The sequence below is a fragment of the Centrocercus urophasianus genome, unplaced genomic scaffold (assembly GCF_019232065.1).
Source record: "Centrocercus urophasianus isolate 14NV4802_14NV808 unplaced genomic scaffold, USGS_Curo_1.0 seq_32, whole genome shotgun sequence".
Classification (NCBI taxonomy): domain Eukaryota; kingdom Metazoa; phylum Chordata; class Aves; order Galliformes; family Phasianidae; genus Centrocercus; species Centrocercus urophasianus.
Genome location: NW_024884889.1, coordinates 8,933,493 through 8,949,196, shown reverse-complemented (window position 1 = coordinate 8,949,196; position 15,704 = coordinate 8,933,493). Strand labels below are relative to the sequence as shown.

Below are 15,704 nucleotides of genomic sequence, written 5' to 3'. Positions count from 1 at the left end.
GAGGGAAATCTTATCAATGCTTACAAAAATCTCATGGGTGAGAGTCAAATGAGTGGGGCCAGGCACTTTTCAGTGGTGTCCAGCAACAGGACAAGGGGCAATTAGCACAAACTAGAATACAGGAGGTTCCATATGAACATGAAGATAAACTTCTTTACTTGAGATTGGCAGAGGTGGAACAGGCTGCCCACAGAGGCTGTGGAGTCTCCTCCAGAGATACTCAAACCCTGCCTAAATGCTTTCCTGTGCAGCCTACTGTAGGGAACCTGTTTTTATCATGGGTGTTGGACTAGGTAATCTCCAGAGGTCCCTCTAACCCCTATGATTCTGTGACTCTGTGATTCTGTGTTTAGATGTATGTTAATTCAGCAGACTCACTTGAATTCTCTTTCCAATTTCCACTCTTCCCAAAACTTAGTGAAAGCACCTAGGAAATTTTCTGTACATACTTACGTACAATGAGTTCAAAGCAAAACAGGGAAAGAGAAGTAAAAAAGAAAGCATCTTAAGAAAAAGAGATTCCTTTAGCAAAATAATGCTCTCAAAACATATGCCATTATTAAGGAGCAATTATTGTGTGGATTTTGTGTGATAGTCTAGTTAGTCTCTATTTCATTTGCTTTCCAAAGACTCCATAGTCTATAAAAGGACTGGAAATTTCTATAATGAATACTATAATGGCATTCATTATGCCAGCAGAATTAAGTGCGTGTCAACACTTCCATTATAAAATTCAGTTTTTAAGAATGTGTAACTCGTCTCTATAAATACTTCATGCTCCAGTTTATTTCAGAATAAGTCAAAACATTATTTTCTCACAGCATACACTGTTGTAGTGATGTTACTGATTTCAAATAGACAAAGATCTTGATTAACAAAGATGAAAGAGGGAAAATAAATTCACTGCTTTAACATGAAAATGCTTATTTTTTTTTTTTTACAGAAATGTATTTCAATTTTAAAATACTACTGGTACATAACCAACATAATGCTGGTTTTGTTTCCTTTTAAAAACTAACACGCCACTGCTCTGATTCTTTCTGTGGAAGATTAGCTTTGGGGTCTGGTTTTGTTTCTTTTTTCCCAAATAATGTCTGTTACAAAATTATGTTTCAGTCTAATTTTCAAATTGGGACTTTCCAATTAGTGTGGGGGATGAAGTCCTGTACATCTGCAGAAGCAGATTAAATGGTATAACTGTTGTGAGGGTGTACGTGCCATCTTTTCTCTGTTCTACCTTCTGTGATTTCTATTCACTGTGACAACAGTAAATCTGATGTTGCACAGGAACAAAGAAATGTTCAAAGATTTTGAGTTAATACTTGATGGATTGATGGATTTACGTCCAAGAAACCTCAACTTTGAAAGGAGAGAAGAAACCAGGTGTTGTAAGAGCTGTAAAGCCCATGGTAATTAGGCTGGGGGTAGGGAGCAGCTTTCCTGTTGTTGCTGACTGTGAGTATAAAATATACAGCTCAGAAGGCTTCTTTGTCTGAAAGATTACTTCCCATGTAATTTGGATTCTTCACTACTCATTCTTTTGTTAATATTTATGTGCTCTTTGTTTTCTTGAAACTACCAACACAAGAGGAAGGACAGCAAATTATTGACATTATTGAATTCACAATATATATTACAGATAAAAAAGCATGGTAGGAAGACTAAGCTACTTTCTTACCAAAGGTAACACAGACAAACCAGAGATATCTTCCAGTAAAATTTTATTTTATATTTAAACTTTGGGGGCCCTTTTTGAATTACACCAGCCTCAAAGTTTAGCTCCTGCTCATGAGTTTTTATGTTTGTAGCTACAAAAAGGAGTGTAAATTGTGATTGCTTACAGTGAGGTGTATGAGACAGGAGGAATAAAGACATTCAGAAAAACATTTGGATACTGCAAGCTGTTTTGGGTTAGGCAGAAGCGCTTGTCATGTCTACAGGGGGGAAAAAGAATGAAATTCTCCTCGTTACTACAGAAACAGACCTTAAAAACAGCAATAAAGTACATTCAAATTCAGTCAAAAATTAATATGGCTTCTAGTGAAATACTGAGCATGGATTTCTAATATAGGAAAAGGATGAAATGGAGGTAAAATGGAAGAAAGATATCCTTTAGGGTAATAAATGATGACCAGGTGAGAAAAACTCATTTCAATTCCAAAAAAATATTATGTTTTAATGCTTGGATTACTGGGAGGAAACAGAAGTTTCATCGCTATGAAAGCTGCAAAGCACCACCCCAGCATTTTGTGGAATAATTACCTGGGTGAACCACAGAACTCCTTGTTTGGCAATGCAATTACATGCCAAAAACTTCCACAATTCCATTTCTTTCTCAGTCTTTATGCCCCTGAGTTCATTTACATTGTATTGTTCAAAATTGCCTTCAAACAAATAGAGTTACATTAGAAACTGCATTTTGTGTTCCATGCTCAGAATACAAAGCACTTGTAAAAAGAAGGTACCATCACCTCCATCTAACAGAATAAATTAAGTAAGAGAGAATTAATTGCTCAACATTCCATCAGCCTGCAGCAGCAGCAGCACCTGGAAAGGCTGTTTTTTAGTCTAATTTCAACATGAAGGGGATAAGGAGCATCATCTTAGCATGTTAAACCTGGCTGCACAGTCTTTCCTGTATATAGAACAGAATTGGCAGCTCAGAATATCAGTCACAATTCACCTGTTTTCATGTAGCACATGGAATCATGACATTCTCAGATTTTTGGTCTGAGAAAAGGAGAAGCAGATCTCCCATGCAACTGAAAGGGAAATTCATCACTACATAATTTACTCATCTGTCAGTTCAACTAAAGGTGTTTCCAGAATATCATAAGACTGCAAAATATCCAGATATTTTAGTATAGAATATGCATCCATCAGCTAAGTTAATTTTAAAATCAGCAGTGTACTGGCAATGCATAATAATCTAACATAGCACAGTACATTAAGCAAAGATCAGTGTTAATTTGCACAGTTTTTCCTTTTTTCAGTTTAGTGAGCAAAGGCTGTCATAATAATCATGCTGGTTGTCGTCCAGCTTTAATGACTGCATTCATGAAGGCTCCACAGGTGCAGCATGGTATAAATAGTGTGATCTGCTGTGCACAATTTTTACATTTAGGTATTTACATTAATTTTTGCTTTGAAAGTGTACTCCTCCTCTAAACACTGTGCAGACGTATGCATAGAAGACCATGTGGGAAACTGAGCAGCCAACAGACTGTTTCGTGGGATGCCATGCAATTCTTACAAATAGAAGGAAACCAAACGATCTGGAGATGTGCACAATAGGGAAAAATGTCAATATGAAAGGAAAAAAAAAGCACTAAAAGTAGAGATAAGAGTATCCAAGCTCAGCTCTCCCAGGCTGAAGTAGCACATGGTAACAGCACTAAATACACTCTTTGCTTCAAGCAGCGTTATGGACCAGAGGAGAAGAGACAGGTGGGTCAGGCAGCATTGTAGAGCATCCAGCTGTTTCCTTTGTGTCCACCCAGCAATATCAAGGACCTGTTTGCTTTTACTACCAGCTGTATGAATCCTTATTCCTACGGCTGATACAACTAAATTACATCCCACATATGTGGAAATGGTCTTCAGTTGTTTTTTATCACGTCCAGAAAAGACTAAGATACTAGGGGAAAAAAAAAGAAAAGAAAAAAAAAAAGTAAATATCAAAACCCTTTTTAACTTTAGGTAAAAAGCTAAATATTTCACAATAAATATTTGCTAAGGTCTCTTGCAAAATGAATGAGTCCCATTATTTTCCCATTCTTCCCACATGAAGCAATTTATCTCAATTGTGGGCTTCACCTGTTTTTCTTCAGGAAAACATACATCATAGTACATACCTCTGGTAAACAACTTTGCTAGAGCTCTTAGAAAGAGTTTAAAACACAAGAAAATCAAATATAATGCCTCTGATTACTGAGAATACTATATCCACAGTAAAAATGAAACAGGCAAATATCCTAAGGGAACATCAAGAAAATCCGCACAGCAAATAGGAGACCAAACTTTCAAAGTAAAGATATTTTTGTTTGCACAGTGGGAGAAGATTGCAATGAGATGTACCCAAGCTATTTCTGAAACTCATTTCCCACTCGCTAGACTTGAGTCTCAGCGTACTCATATCACATAAATAGCAATTGCAGCAGTTCACTCCAGCTGCAACTGTTTAGGATTTGTTGAATTAAATGGTAAGAGACTGGAGCTGAAAGACTTACTAGAGAAGTTAGGAAATAGTCAATTTATTCAAACATTTTTTAAAGCAGCATATTATTCTGTTTTTCAAGTCACAACAAACTAATATCAGATGCTTGAGCCTACATTTTAATGCATATTTTACCTTTTAAGTAAATGCTCAGTCATGTGAAGTTTTCCTCAGCCATGTACAACCACAACGAATTTTCAGGAATGGCTTTTCAGTAAGCAGCAGACAGTCTCTCCAAATCAGTCCTCCACCTTGCAAAGTTTTTCTCTTCGTGCTGCATAAAACAGGCAAAACACAACAGTAGCAACATTTGTTTTTTGAATTTATCACATTTCTACTCTTAATCTCTAAAATGCATATTCCATAGTCAGCTTGAATCTGCTGCAAAAGTCGTGCATTACTTCCTTGCTGCAGGTGAGGTACAGAGCATAGAGCTTTACAAGCCATGGAAGTAAGAAGCCAGGCCCCCAAGAATTACAGCTACCCAAAGCAATTCTGCTCACGCAGAACAAAATCTCTCTGCTCAAAAACTCTGAAAGCTTTGTGCTGGGAGATATCATGAACCCTCTCTACTTTCTCCATATAACCCATGGATCAAATAGCATTGCGACAACCCCAGAAGCATTCACATTTCAATTTACTTCCTTGTAAGCCAAGTGCAGCAACCAGAATCAAACAACAAATCGTGTTTACACTCCTACCAGAGCCTAAATTGTGTCCTGAATTACAAGCTTAGGCAGCATGACAAAATGAAGTGTTTTCAAGTATCAAGGTAGCAGTACTTCCCACTATTGCGCTTCTTTAACGCTCTATTGGTAGAGCAGCACTTCCAGGCTGCAGTTCCTCACTCTTATCTCCACAGCACAGATTCATTGACTGATGTCCCCGAGCTACAAACTTTGCCATCCAACACCAAAAGCAGCTTTGTCCACTGACAGGTCTGTGAATTTTCCCCTCCAAGAACTGCACCACAGATTAGTCCTGCAAAAGCCACATTCACTTCATTGTCTCGAAAGTTCAGTTTCCCCATATTCAGAAGCAGGTGGTGGTTGACAGGCACACTCTGCATCACCAGCTCTTCCTTCTGCACACTCTCTAAGTTATGCAGATGCCTTTGAAAAAAACAGGTTTTGGTAATGGAACAAATGACCAATGGACAAATTAAAATCTACCAGATGAGTTATAACAGTCTGAGGACGCAGTTGGAGCTAGCCCCAGTTCAAAACAGAAATGCACCAGCTTGCCACCATTCCAGCTGAGGCATACCATTAATAGCTGCAGCTCAGATCACTAATATGTTTTTTCTAATGGCAAGATGTCCAAGACAGTAACACATAAAAAGAAAGCATGAAAAAGACAGGAAAATATTTTAGTAAAACCTTCTCCTTCTATTATGACTTGATAAAACAGTGACAGTCAGAGGAAAGCCATACCCCGTAACGTATCAAAAAACATTACAGCAGAGAACTCATTGGTTACCCAGGTGGAAATGCATGACAGGTCTCTCACAGTACAGCACTTCTCTGCAATGGTCCCCCCTGCCCTAAGGGCTTCACTGCATACTGTCTTGGTGGGAGGACTTTTACATGGGTACAAGTCATCTTCACTCAGCCTCCCAGAGCTCATTCCATCTGGCTGTAATTCAGAGACTTACACTAGTTCTTCAGAGCTCTTTAACCAGTGAAAACCACCAGCTCCCAGATTTGGCTATCTCCCTTTGCAAACACTACCACATCCTTGCCTTTGGTTTGTTCAGTCTTCCCACACCCAGGTTCCAGCACTCATTTTTTCCTTTAGTTCAAAGTGAAGATATTCAAAGACAATAATAAAGTCAGACCCCATTGCCCTTTGCTTGCAAGACATGCTAGCTTAAGTCGTGGCCTGAGCTCCTCAGGCTCGTCCATTTTTTATCAGAAGAGATGCTGAGGCTTTGTTTTTATTTTTCCTCAGTTGGACTGACCACTTTTTTTTTTTTTCTGCTTACCAACTCTATTACACTGATCTGAAATAACCGAAAAGTCAGAACGTTTCTACCTTCTGAGGCTCATTAGCAGAGTTCAAAGACAGATGGAAAGCACACAGTCTTGGGTAGTTTGGGTTCGCCGTTTACACTACAGAAGATGTAAGAAAAAAAATATATGAAAGTGAATAAAGCTAGACATTAGATTATAGGAGTCTTACTTTAATCCTCTTACATTTTCCTATGAGAGGGAAGGAAATGTAAGAGTCTATATAATCCTATCAGAGGAATGGGAGTCCTGATTCTCCCAAGAGGGAATAATTTCTCTAGTCATTTTTCCAAAACTTACAAATAAATCTTGGCTTGGCCTGCATTTAAAAAGAATGATTTCATGAACCCCGTGCTTAAAATTGTCCCATAGGTCACAGGGAGGAAATTTTCCACTACAGCCATTACTCAGAGTCACCTTCAAGGAGCCTACGATGGAAGCCAAAATTCTAAAATCCTTTAAGACTGCTTAAAATAGTTGTGAACTAAGCTACCATATTTAAGGCAATGATCTTACCCTGCCGCACAAAGTGGTTTGACAGTAACATGTTAATACGGGTACTTTATAGAGTAAATTATTTATGTAGAGGATCTTGCTGACTGCATTCACACTGGAAAGAATGCCGCCCTTACTGACTTAAATGCCACCCTGGAGCATGGCTAAGGGGAACTGCAGCATTGCTTAAGTAAATAGTCTATTTGTTCTTTCACATTCCCACAGGACAAAAAGAATTTATAAGTATCAGGATATTTTAACCAGTTTTCATTCCTTTTTTTTTTTTTTTTTTCCAGGAAGAGACGTCGGTGATGTCATTTGCCTTTACACATTCTCTCAGACTAACAAGGATGAATTCATCTTCAAAGGAGATCCTGTCAGCAGTTGACTCCCAGGGGTGCTGGTTCCCTGCCCCGCATCCTGTGGGTATTTATTGACTGGCCTGTGAGCTGGTGCTTGTCATCACCCTGTGTGGCACCGTTCCTGACTTTGCAGCCTCCGGACAACATGCGACCAGATCACCCCGATGTCAGCTCCTAAAGGACCAGCATCTCTGGTCTCTGGTTATGAGGTGCCTTTCGTCAGTGCAAACTGCAGTTAATAAGTTTGAGAAGAAAGTAGCTGCATTCTTAGGCACAATGTGAAGCAAAACAGTAATGCAGAAGGACTATTAGGAAACTGTTTGGGAAGAGTTCAAAGGCTATCATTTATACAAGAAACCTGATCTGACTTGAAAAATAAAGGTGTGATTTCACACAGGATATTGGCCTAGATATAGGCCTTTTCCTATCACATAACACAGGATTAGATTATTTCACATCCTTATCTCAAGATTTTAACTTGAAAGTAATGATTAACAAAGCAGATACGAACCCTTAGAGGCCTATTTCAGTAGAAACTGAAGTAAAAAAATTTATCAGATCGTAAACATTACGAGGCAATTTGACACTCAGGTATATCCTTCATGGCATAAGGAAACACTTCATGCCTGTTAATTCTTAGTCCTGTGATGATTTTAATATCTTAAGATGTAAATTTAATGTAGGTGGAAGCTGCGTGTGTGCTGATCACAGAAGCCCATGATGGCTGGGGCTGGCAGGGGCTGCCATGTCCATCAGTCCCAGCTGCCCAGACCCATGTCCAGGTGGCTTTGGGAGATCTCCAAGCAGGAGAGGACTCCACAGCCTCTTTGGGCAGCCTGTGCCATGGCTCCAGCACCTGCATGGTACAGAAGTGCTGCCTGGTGTTCAGACAGCACCTCTTCTTGTTTCGCTTTGTGCCCATTGCCTCTTGTCCTGGTATTGAGCGCCATTCAAAAGACCGTGGCTTCCTCTTTTTTATACCCTCCCTTTGGTTATTTGTACACATGGATGAGATCCCTCTGAGCTTTCTCTTCTCCAGCTCCTAGAGTCCTTCCTCATGGGAGATAAGGATTAGATTGGATCAGGTTGAATCTCTTGGAATCTGATCCTAGCAAAATCTGCTTAGGCTGGCACCTTTTTTGCAGATTAAGAACTATCTCAAAACTGGTTAATATTTTTGAATTACATCCTTTTCACAATGTTTGTATTTTGTATGGATTAATGGCTTTGAGTCTGCCCTTGTTCCCACTTGGGCACACCATTCTCACTGGGCGCTGCTGAACTGCAGCCTAATCCTGTGGGATGCTGAGCGCCATCCAAAAAGATGCTGACAGCTTCAGGTCCTGCTTAAATTGTAGGCTTCTGACAGTAACTAACAGGCTGACAAAGCACTAGGGAATGGCAATATCACTGCTCGTGTTTATAAACCCACTCTAAATACCTAACTTGAGACAGATTATTTTCTGAGGACAAAGTTGTATTTTTTTAAATAAATTTTAACTGTAATCGAGTGGTATTCTTTTCAAAATGAATTGTGACAGGGCACAACATACAACATCATCAGAAACATAATATGGAATAAGTATTTCAAAGACTTACTGTCAACCTGAACACATTTTATGGGATGATCTGTGATCCAGATGGTAGTGAAGCTGAAGTTCTTCTTTTTTTGTGGCGCTGTGGGAATAAGATACTGTGATTTGGTGCCAGTGTGTGATCAATAAAGAAAAATGTTGGCAATACTTTGGAATATTGTGCATTCTTAGCTAGATGACGTGAACTGCAATGATTAATAGCGGGATAGCTTTGAAGAATTACTGGAAAAAGATTTAAAATCATTTTCCTTTGTGCTATTTTTCCATTCAGTGGATTGGCAAGGAAATAACAATGAGAATTTACTGGTATGAATAATGTGTCATTGGTAAGTTCTTTATACTCCTGTCCAACTGGCAGTTCTTAAGATTTTAATTCTTCTGCAGCATTACCTGAATTCCCAAATATTAAAACGAATGCTTGGTTCAAAATATTAATACTAAAGTAATGAACCTCTACAATGCAGCTCCTGAATATCAATGTGAAATTTTAATACCCTTCAGTATCTTGTATCGTTCTAATCAATTAATAATCTGCAAAAATTCTATCTACATTTATGTAGGAAGGGGTGGAAGAAAACTGATAGCACTGAGTTACCTTGGCAATAGCATTTTCTCATTAAAAACATCCCTACAGAGCCTTATATCTGCTTTTGTAACATATTAATGTACGCGTTTAATAATTCTAGAAATGTTAGAATTGCTGCCATCTACTAAGGTGACCTAATTTTTTAAACGACTCTTCATATTTATGTGTTTGGAAAAATGCATGGGATGAAAGCCTCCACGCTCCAACTTGGACCTTACTTCTGCCAAAATAATTAAGATTGTTCTGTGAATGAGACAACTGATGAGAAATTCAGTGTTTATGATTTTGTATGCCCTCCGCTTTAAACCTTTTCTTCAACACTTTCCACTAAGTCCAGGCTTTAGGTAGCGATACTAACTATTTTGTCATACAAGTGCCAGCTGCTATTTTTGTACAAATCTACTCTAATTTAGGAAACCTGGAAAATTTCAGTTTTCATGTGATCAGTAAAAACTTATCTTTTACAGATCAGTTCCTTGGAAGCTCTCCATCTCTTCTCTGGGAAAGTTCCAGATGGCCTGATTAAAACTTCTGTGTGCTCCTGTAGATGACACCACACCTAGGTTGGGCTGAAATGATAGCGTACATTCTCTCCAGTTGACTCCAGGCAATGTGGAATGGGGAATATGCCTTCCTGAGAGGCAAAGAGATTATTTCGGTTGGGAAATGTACAGACTGGAGATTAAAATAACAGAGGTTTGGGGAAAAGGTCAAATTTGTTGGGGCAAATGAGAGTGGGTGTGTTTACATTATTCTTATTTGAAATAAAATCCTATTTCTGACACATATTTCTTGCCTTTGACTGCCATTTCATTGTAGTTTTGCAGTACATGAACATTCTATGAATGACCTCTGACACAAAGGAAAGAATGGGGATTAGGGAAACTAGTACTTAAATCAGGTGTGGCGAGATAAGATTGGGAGGCCAAGACTTAATTATTTAATTAAACAATTAGTGAAGCAGATGTGATAATTAATTAATTGAGAAGGGTAAAAGAGAGGAAAAGTGAAAAAGGGGAAGAATAGAAATAAGACGAAGTGTAATGTAGTAAGTTGAGCTAAGTGGGGGACAGTTTTACAAGTGCGTTGTTCTAGGCCTTATCTTTCTGGAGTGGTTGGGTCAGCTGTTCAGTTCCCAGTTGCTCTTCTGTTTCTGTTAGGTTTCTCTAATATATGAACTTGCTTATGACATCTTCTTGAGGAGACTTTCTTTCCCAGGTAAGCTCTAACCTCAATTTAGGGGAAGGAAAGGGAAGCTCTTCTAAGGCGGCTCCTGACAATGTGGTTTTCTTTTGCTGAATTTTTGAACTAAAGTACATAATTGTCTCATCATTACTCCAACTCTGTCTAGAATGGTGTACCAAAAGATTAAAGATGTAGTGCTACAGGCAGGCATATAACGTAAGTAGTTTAATTAAACGTACACATGTGGCAAAGTTCTTAACATCAATAATATCTGTTAGTATATTGGAAACACCTGTGACAGCAAGGCAACCCAAGATCTGTTTTATTTATTCTCTAAGCTCTATAAATGTAAATATTCCAGTAAAATAACTGATGTGATTGATCTTAATGTATGTATTTGATAATCTGTCTTGGCAAGGCTAACTACAGTACATTACAAACATTGGTGGTGAAACCATACCACTGTTTCATAAATATCTTCAGCTGAGCATCGTTTCTCTGGAGAGAAGTTTCAAAGCCACTAGGATATTCATATATAAATAGCTTAGAAATATGTTGGAATGAAGATCAGAAAAAAAAAATATTGCAATGCTATTAGTGCTTTTTTTTCTGGTGTATGAAATAGTCTGCTTGTACCTATGTATATTTTGGTACAGAGTACCCTTAGTTTTACTGAATCTGTACACAACTATCCTACTTTATAACTGCGATACATGCTATTTTTTTAATAGCAGGAGTTAAGAATGTTTGGAAATACAACCCAAAATCTGTATTTTTATTGCAAACGTGCATCTTGCACTGCTTATTGAGATGGAGACAGGAAGAAAGACCAAATTCAATATTTATTCAGAATTCAATAGTTATTTAGAGCCATCATAGAGAATCTTATGCCATCTTCTGTTGTGATCACAATGAAATTGAATGCATGCTGATAGGCCGTAAGACATTATTGAGTAATTGTTAGCATATGATTAAAAAGCAGCCAGAAAACATATCTGGCTTCTGACCTCAGACGAGTCATCAAATATATTGTTATAAATAAGCAAACATTCACACCTACCTGACTAAGCCTTCATACAGATACTCAGGTATGTTTGTAAGAGCATGTGTTGTTGGAGCACAGAGAGACATCTGAATCAGGTGTAGACCCCAGAAATCATAGTGGTGCTCTACTCTGAAAGCATAAAAGGGATGAAATTGAATTTTTAAGACAGTATTCATGTATTCAGCACACTCCTACATGGCCCATGAGAAAAAAACAGAATTCAAGACAGGTTATTGCTGCTCACTCAGGCCTCGATACAGACTACAATGAAGTTCAGTAAAGGTGATTTACCTGCATTATACTTTTCGCTTGTTGACTTTGGAAGCCCATCAAAATCCAAATGAGCTACCAGGTGACAGAAGTAGGCAGCATTTTTTTAGTTTGGGAGACCTCTAGTGGACCTCCATCCTTCTTGTCTCCAGTTGCAACTTCCACAGCCTGCACAAAGCAAAGCTAGGTTTGCATTTGGCTTGGACTCCATATGTATGAATGAATTTATTAAGGTATTTGGAATCTAAATGGAGCTGCTCTAAAATCACACACAGTAATAACTTTGATTGAGATTTGAATCGATCTGATAAATGATTAAGCTATGCAATGTTGAGCAGAACAACATTGACTTGCTTAGAGGTCCGTGTTAAAATACACACCTTTAGGTGTATTTATAAGTATTTACAATATAAAAATGGTGTATTTGAAGTTGTGATCCAAGTGACCAAGCTACCTTCAGAGCTCATTTTTCTCTGGTTGTGTCTTAGGTTGGTCTTAGGTCTTAGGTTGTGTCTTAGTAAGGGCAGACTTACTGCATAACACTGATATAATGAAGGCTCTTCAAAACTCATTCTTTCTCTTCATTATATTTTTGAGTACTAATAGAACCAGGATCACGGCTCTTCAACTTGTTTACAAATTCAGTAGGAATGGACAATAAGTCTAGAGTACTAGACTTAAATACTGAAAGGGAGGAAAGAGAGTGCAACATTTACAAATGATTTAGTAATTTTTGAGAATATGAATTTCATGGTGTAATTTATTCATTGTTATCAGTTATCAAAGGGTAAATAACGTGATACTCTTACTTGCAGTCTTGCTTCATTCCTCAAGGAGCAGTGCTCCCCTTTACGGAGAAGGAACAGCTAGCTCCCTGTGAGCCATATAGCTAACTCCAAAGCACAGAAACAAAGAGCCACTTGTGTTTGTGGCAGAAAGGATAGATTAAGCAGGCTACGTTTGTATAACAAATACAAAAAATACTTAATATGAAAAGAACGATACAGGCCATAAAAATCCAGTGCAGAATACTTGCTTCTACAGGAGTGATTTCTAATGCAGGAGTTGTTTTCTGTGCAACTCTTTATGCATTTGTGTATATGTCTATTGTCCATTTTTCAGTGACCAAGACAGCAGAGTGTGGAACCGCTGCTTTTCTAAAAGACTGTGTTTCTACTGCAATTTCAGTTTTTGTGTTTATTCCTCGTCCATAAGAGGTTTTGTACAAACATAACCTTCACTAACTGTTTAGAAGTTCTTCACACAATTACAACTAATTCCATAATGTGAGCATAAGCATTCAAACCTCAACCCTGAAACCATTTTGTATGCAACTACATAGAAATCAAGAGAACCTTGATTCACAAAAGCAAACATTTGCCTTTTGTCTAGATGAGCAGATGTTTGTTAGTTTTAAATTACATGCTGAGCTTTCAAAAATACTTGTTCTTTGGTATGATTGCCCAAAGAATATATGAATACATTCAGAATATGCAGGAATATAGAAATATCTATGCATGAATTCCTTTTTTAGCCAGTCATAATAGGAAACATAACAAACAGTGAGGAGACAAGAGAACCAACTTCTCCTTTACAGTGGCTCCTAATCCTATAAATAGTTGAGTAAATGCTTAATTCTAACTGTTGTGAGACAGGAATTTATAATTGTGCTTGTGAATAGAAATAATTATCTTTGTGAAGCTACACGTTTTCCTTTGGTCATAAATCATGCGTAAAAATGTGTTCATGCCTTCCCATTTTCCTGCAGAATATGGCCCTATTCCTCCTCAGAAAACATCTCCTAGCTTACCTCAGTGGGAGAGTGGGGATGATTGGGAAGGACTTTCTGAAGACAGCATGGAGGAAAAGGAAATATTCACCTACAGGAGTAGCTAGGGATACTTAATGCCCAGTGAAAACAGTCAGGATTTTGTCACATCAGCTCAACTCATAAACAACAGTAAATCTAAGCATCTCGTCACCTGCAGATCACCTCGGTGGGCAACCTTTTTTGTTTCAGTGTGGTAAGGAGACAAGGAGTGGAGCACACGTAAGCCACGGCGCATTTGTCCGTTCTGCAAGGATGTTATTTTGACACTGGTGTGGGGAATTATCTTCACAGATGTAAGTGTAGTTTGTGAAAACTGTGATGAACATTTATTCTAATTATAATTCTTCAAGTTGAGAATAAAAGACGGAGACTTTTCATTTCAACAATTTTAGGGTTCAGGAATAGAAAGACTACATCACAATCAGTCTCTGGAGCCCTAACAGGCTGAATTTCCATTGTCTTTTCTGGTGGCTAGGTCTCAACAGCACTATTCCTGAACCTGGTGCAAAATAAATTCCTGAGGGACAATCCAGATAATTACGAGTATAAGAAAAATCACTTAGGAAAGTTACAAATGAGGATGCTGGAAAAACAGCCATTATAAAACAGTTTGAAAGATTTGCAAAACACTGAGACACTGGTTTTTCTGTGTAGTCTCAAACTATTTAAAGATGGAAATTAAAGAAGAGCTGTCGCATTATTTAAATTTAAAAATACACAATATATAATTTTATGGAATGTATTATAAAACCTTTGAAAATTGAGGTAAGTCCCCAATGCACAATGAAAAAGACTCCATAGTGCGAGCTAAGTGGTGTCAGACGAGGTGTAGCATCATAACCAACCATGATACAAATATCCAAGACTGAAGTGTAATTCTCAGCATGGAGAAAAGTCAAGGATTGAAAGATTTGTATAAAGCATTTATTGTAGATGAAGAAAAGAAAGCAAGCACCAAAGGGAAGCATGACGACTCGTAATGAAATCCAGATGTTTTTACTGGGTGCTGGAGTCACTGTAACTCTTGGATGGGGTGGCACTGCAGCTCTCTGTGGAACTCTGTGGCAATGTGATGTCCTGTGAGCTGACATGGAATGACCCAAAGTATACAGCTGTTGGCTTGGGATAATTATCCAGCCATTCAGAGAGTCTGACGGTGCTTCTGCAGATTATTGCACAAGCAGATCCAATAAAAAGACAGAAGTGTGCATAAGGAATACTGCATATAATAAAATATTCTGTTGCAACTGCATGTATTAAGATTAGGCCTTCACTTGGAATATTGTTTTCTGATTGTCCTACCCAACTACAACGTAATAAAACAAGATAGGACTCTGAAAAGCATGGAAATACAGAGGGAGTCAGATGGAAAATAGAGTTAAAAAAAAAAAAAAAAAAAAAAGCCTAGCTGAGAAAGGATAAGTCTTTAACACAGAAAATAAATGGAGAAGTGAAATTATTTCTATTTACTCACTTCCATAATTGAAACAAATAAATGCATTCAATGAAACTGGGAAGTCAAAAAAAAAAAAAAAATTACAATAAGCATAAGTAGCTGATGACAGATGATCAGTGTGAATTTCAGGAAAGACTGGACATTTATAAGGATCATCACACAGCATTTTGGATGAGATTAACAACACGAGCATTCTGAAAAAGATGCAGGGTCTTAATGATCAAACATACACCCTGATCTTTAATTACAGGAGGTTTAAAACAAAAAGCTGCTTCTTCAGTGTTATTTCATATTCACCCATTATAGGAGTTCTTGCATTTTCCTTTGAAATGCCAGAGCCAGGATGGCAGATGACATGCTAGTCTGACACGGCCTAAAGCTTCCAAAGCTATGAAAAACGTTGTGTTCATGTGTGCAGATTGAGACATTAGGGCCACATTTTTCAGAGGAAACTTGTTCTCAATCCCCTGAAATACAAGAAACAAACAAAACAAAACCATCAGGAAATGAAGGTTAAGTTACCAAGCAATACTTCATTCGCTTGATTACGAGAAGTACTGTTACAAGACCTGGAAAGCAGCACTTTATATTTTTCTTTAAAATTTAAAATAACAACAATGGAAGCAAAAAAAAAAAAAAAAAAAAAAAAAAAAA

General features: G+C 37.8%; 1 protein-coding gene across 1 annotated transcript in view; it reads left to right on the top strand.

Moving 5' to 3' along the window:
• The first annotated feature begins 14,560 nt into the window (after positions 1 to 14,560).
• PDGFC (platelet derived growth factor C) overlaps positions 14,561 to 15,704 on the top strand; it is a 117,222-nt gene continuing 116,078 nt past the window's right edge. Inside the window, exon 1 of the mRNA XM_042829680.1 lies at positions 14,561 to 14,611. Coding sequence (XP_042685614.1) covers positions 14,561 to 14,611 — 51 coding nt within the window. The remainder of the gene's footprint in view (positions 14,612 to 15,704) is intronic.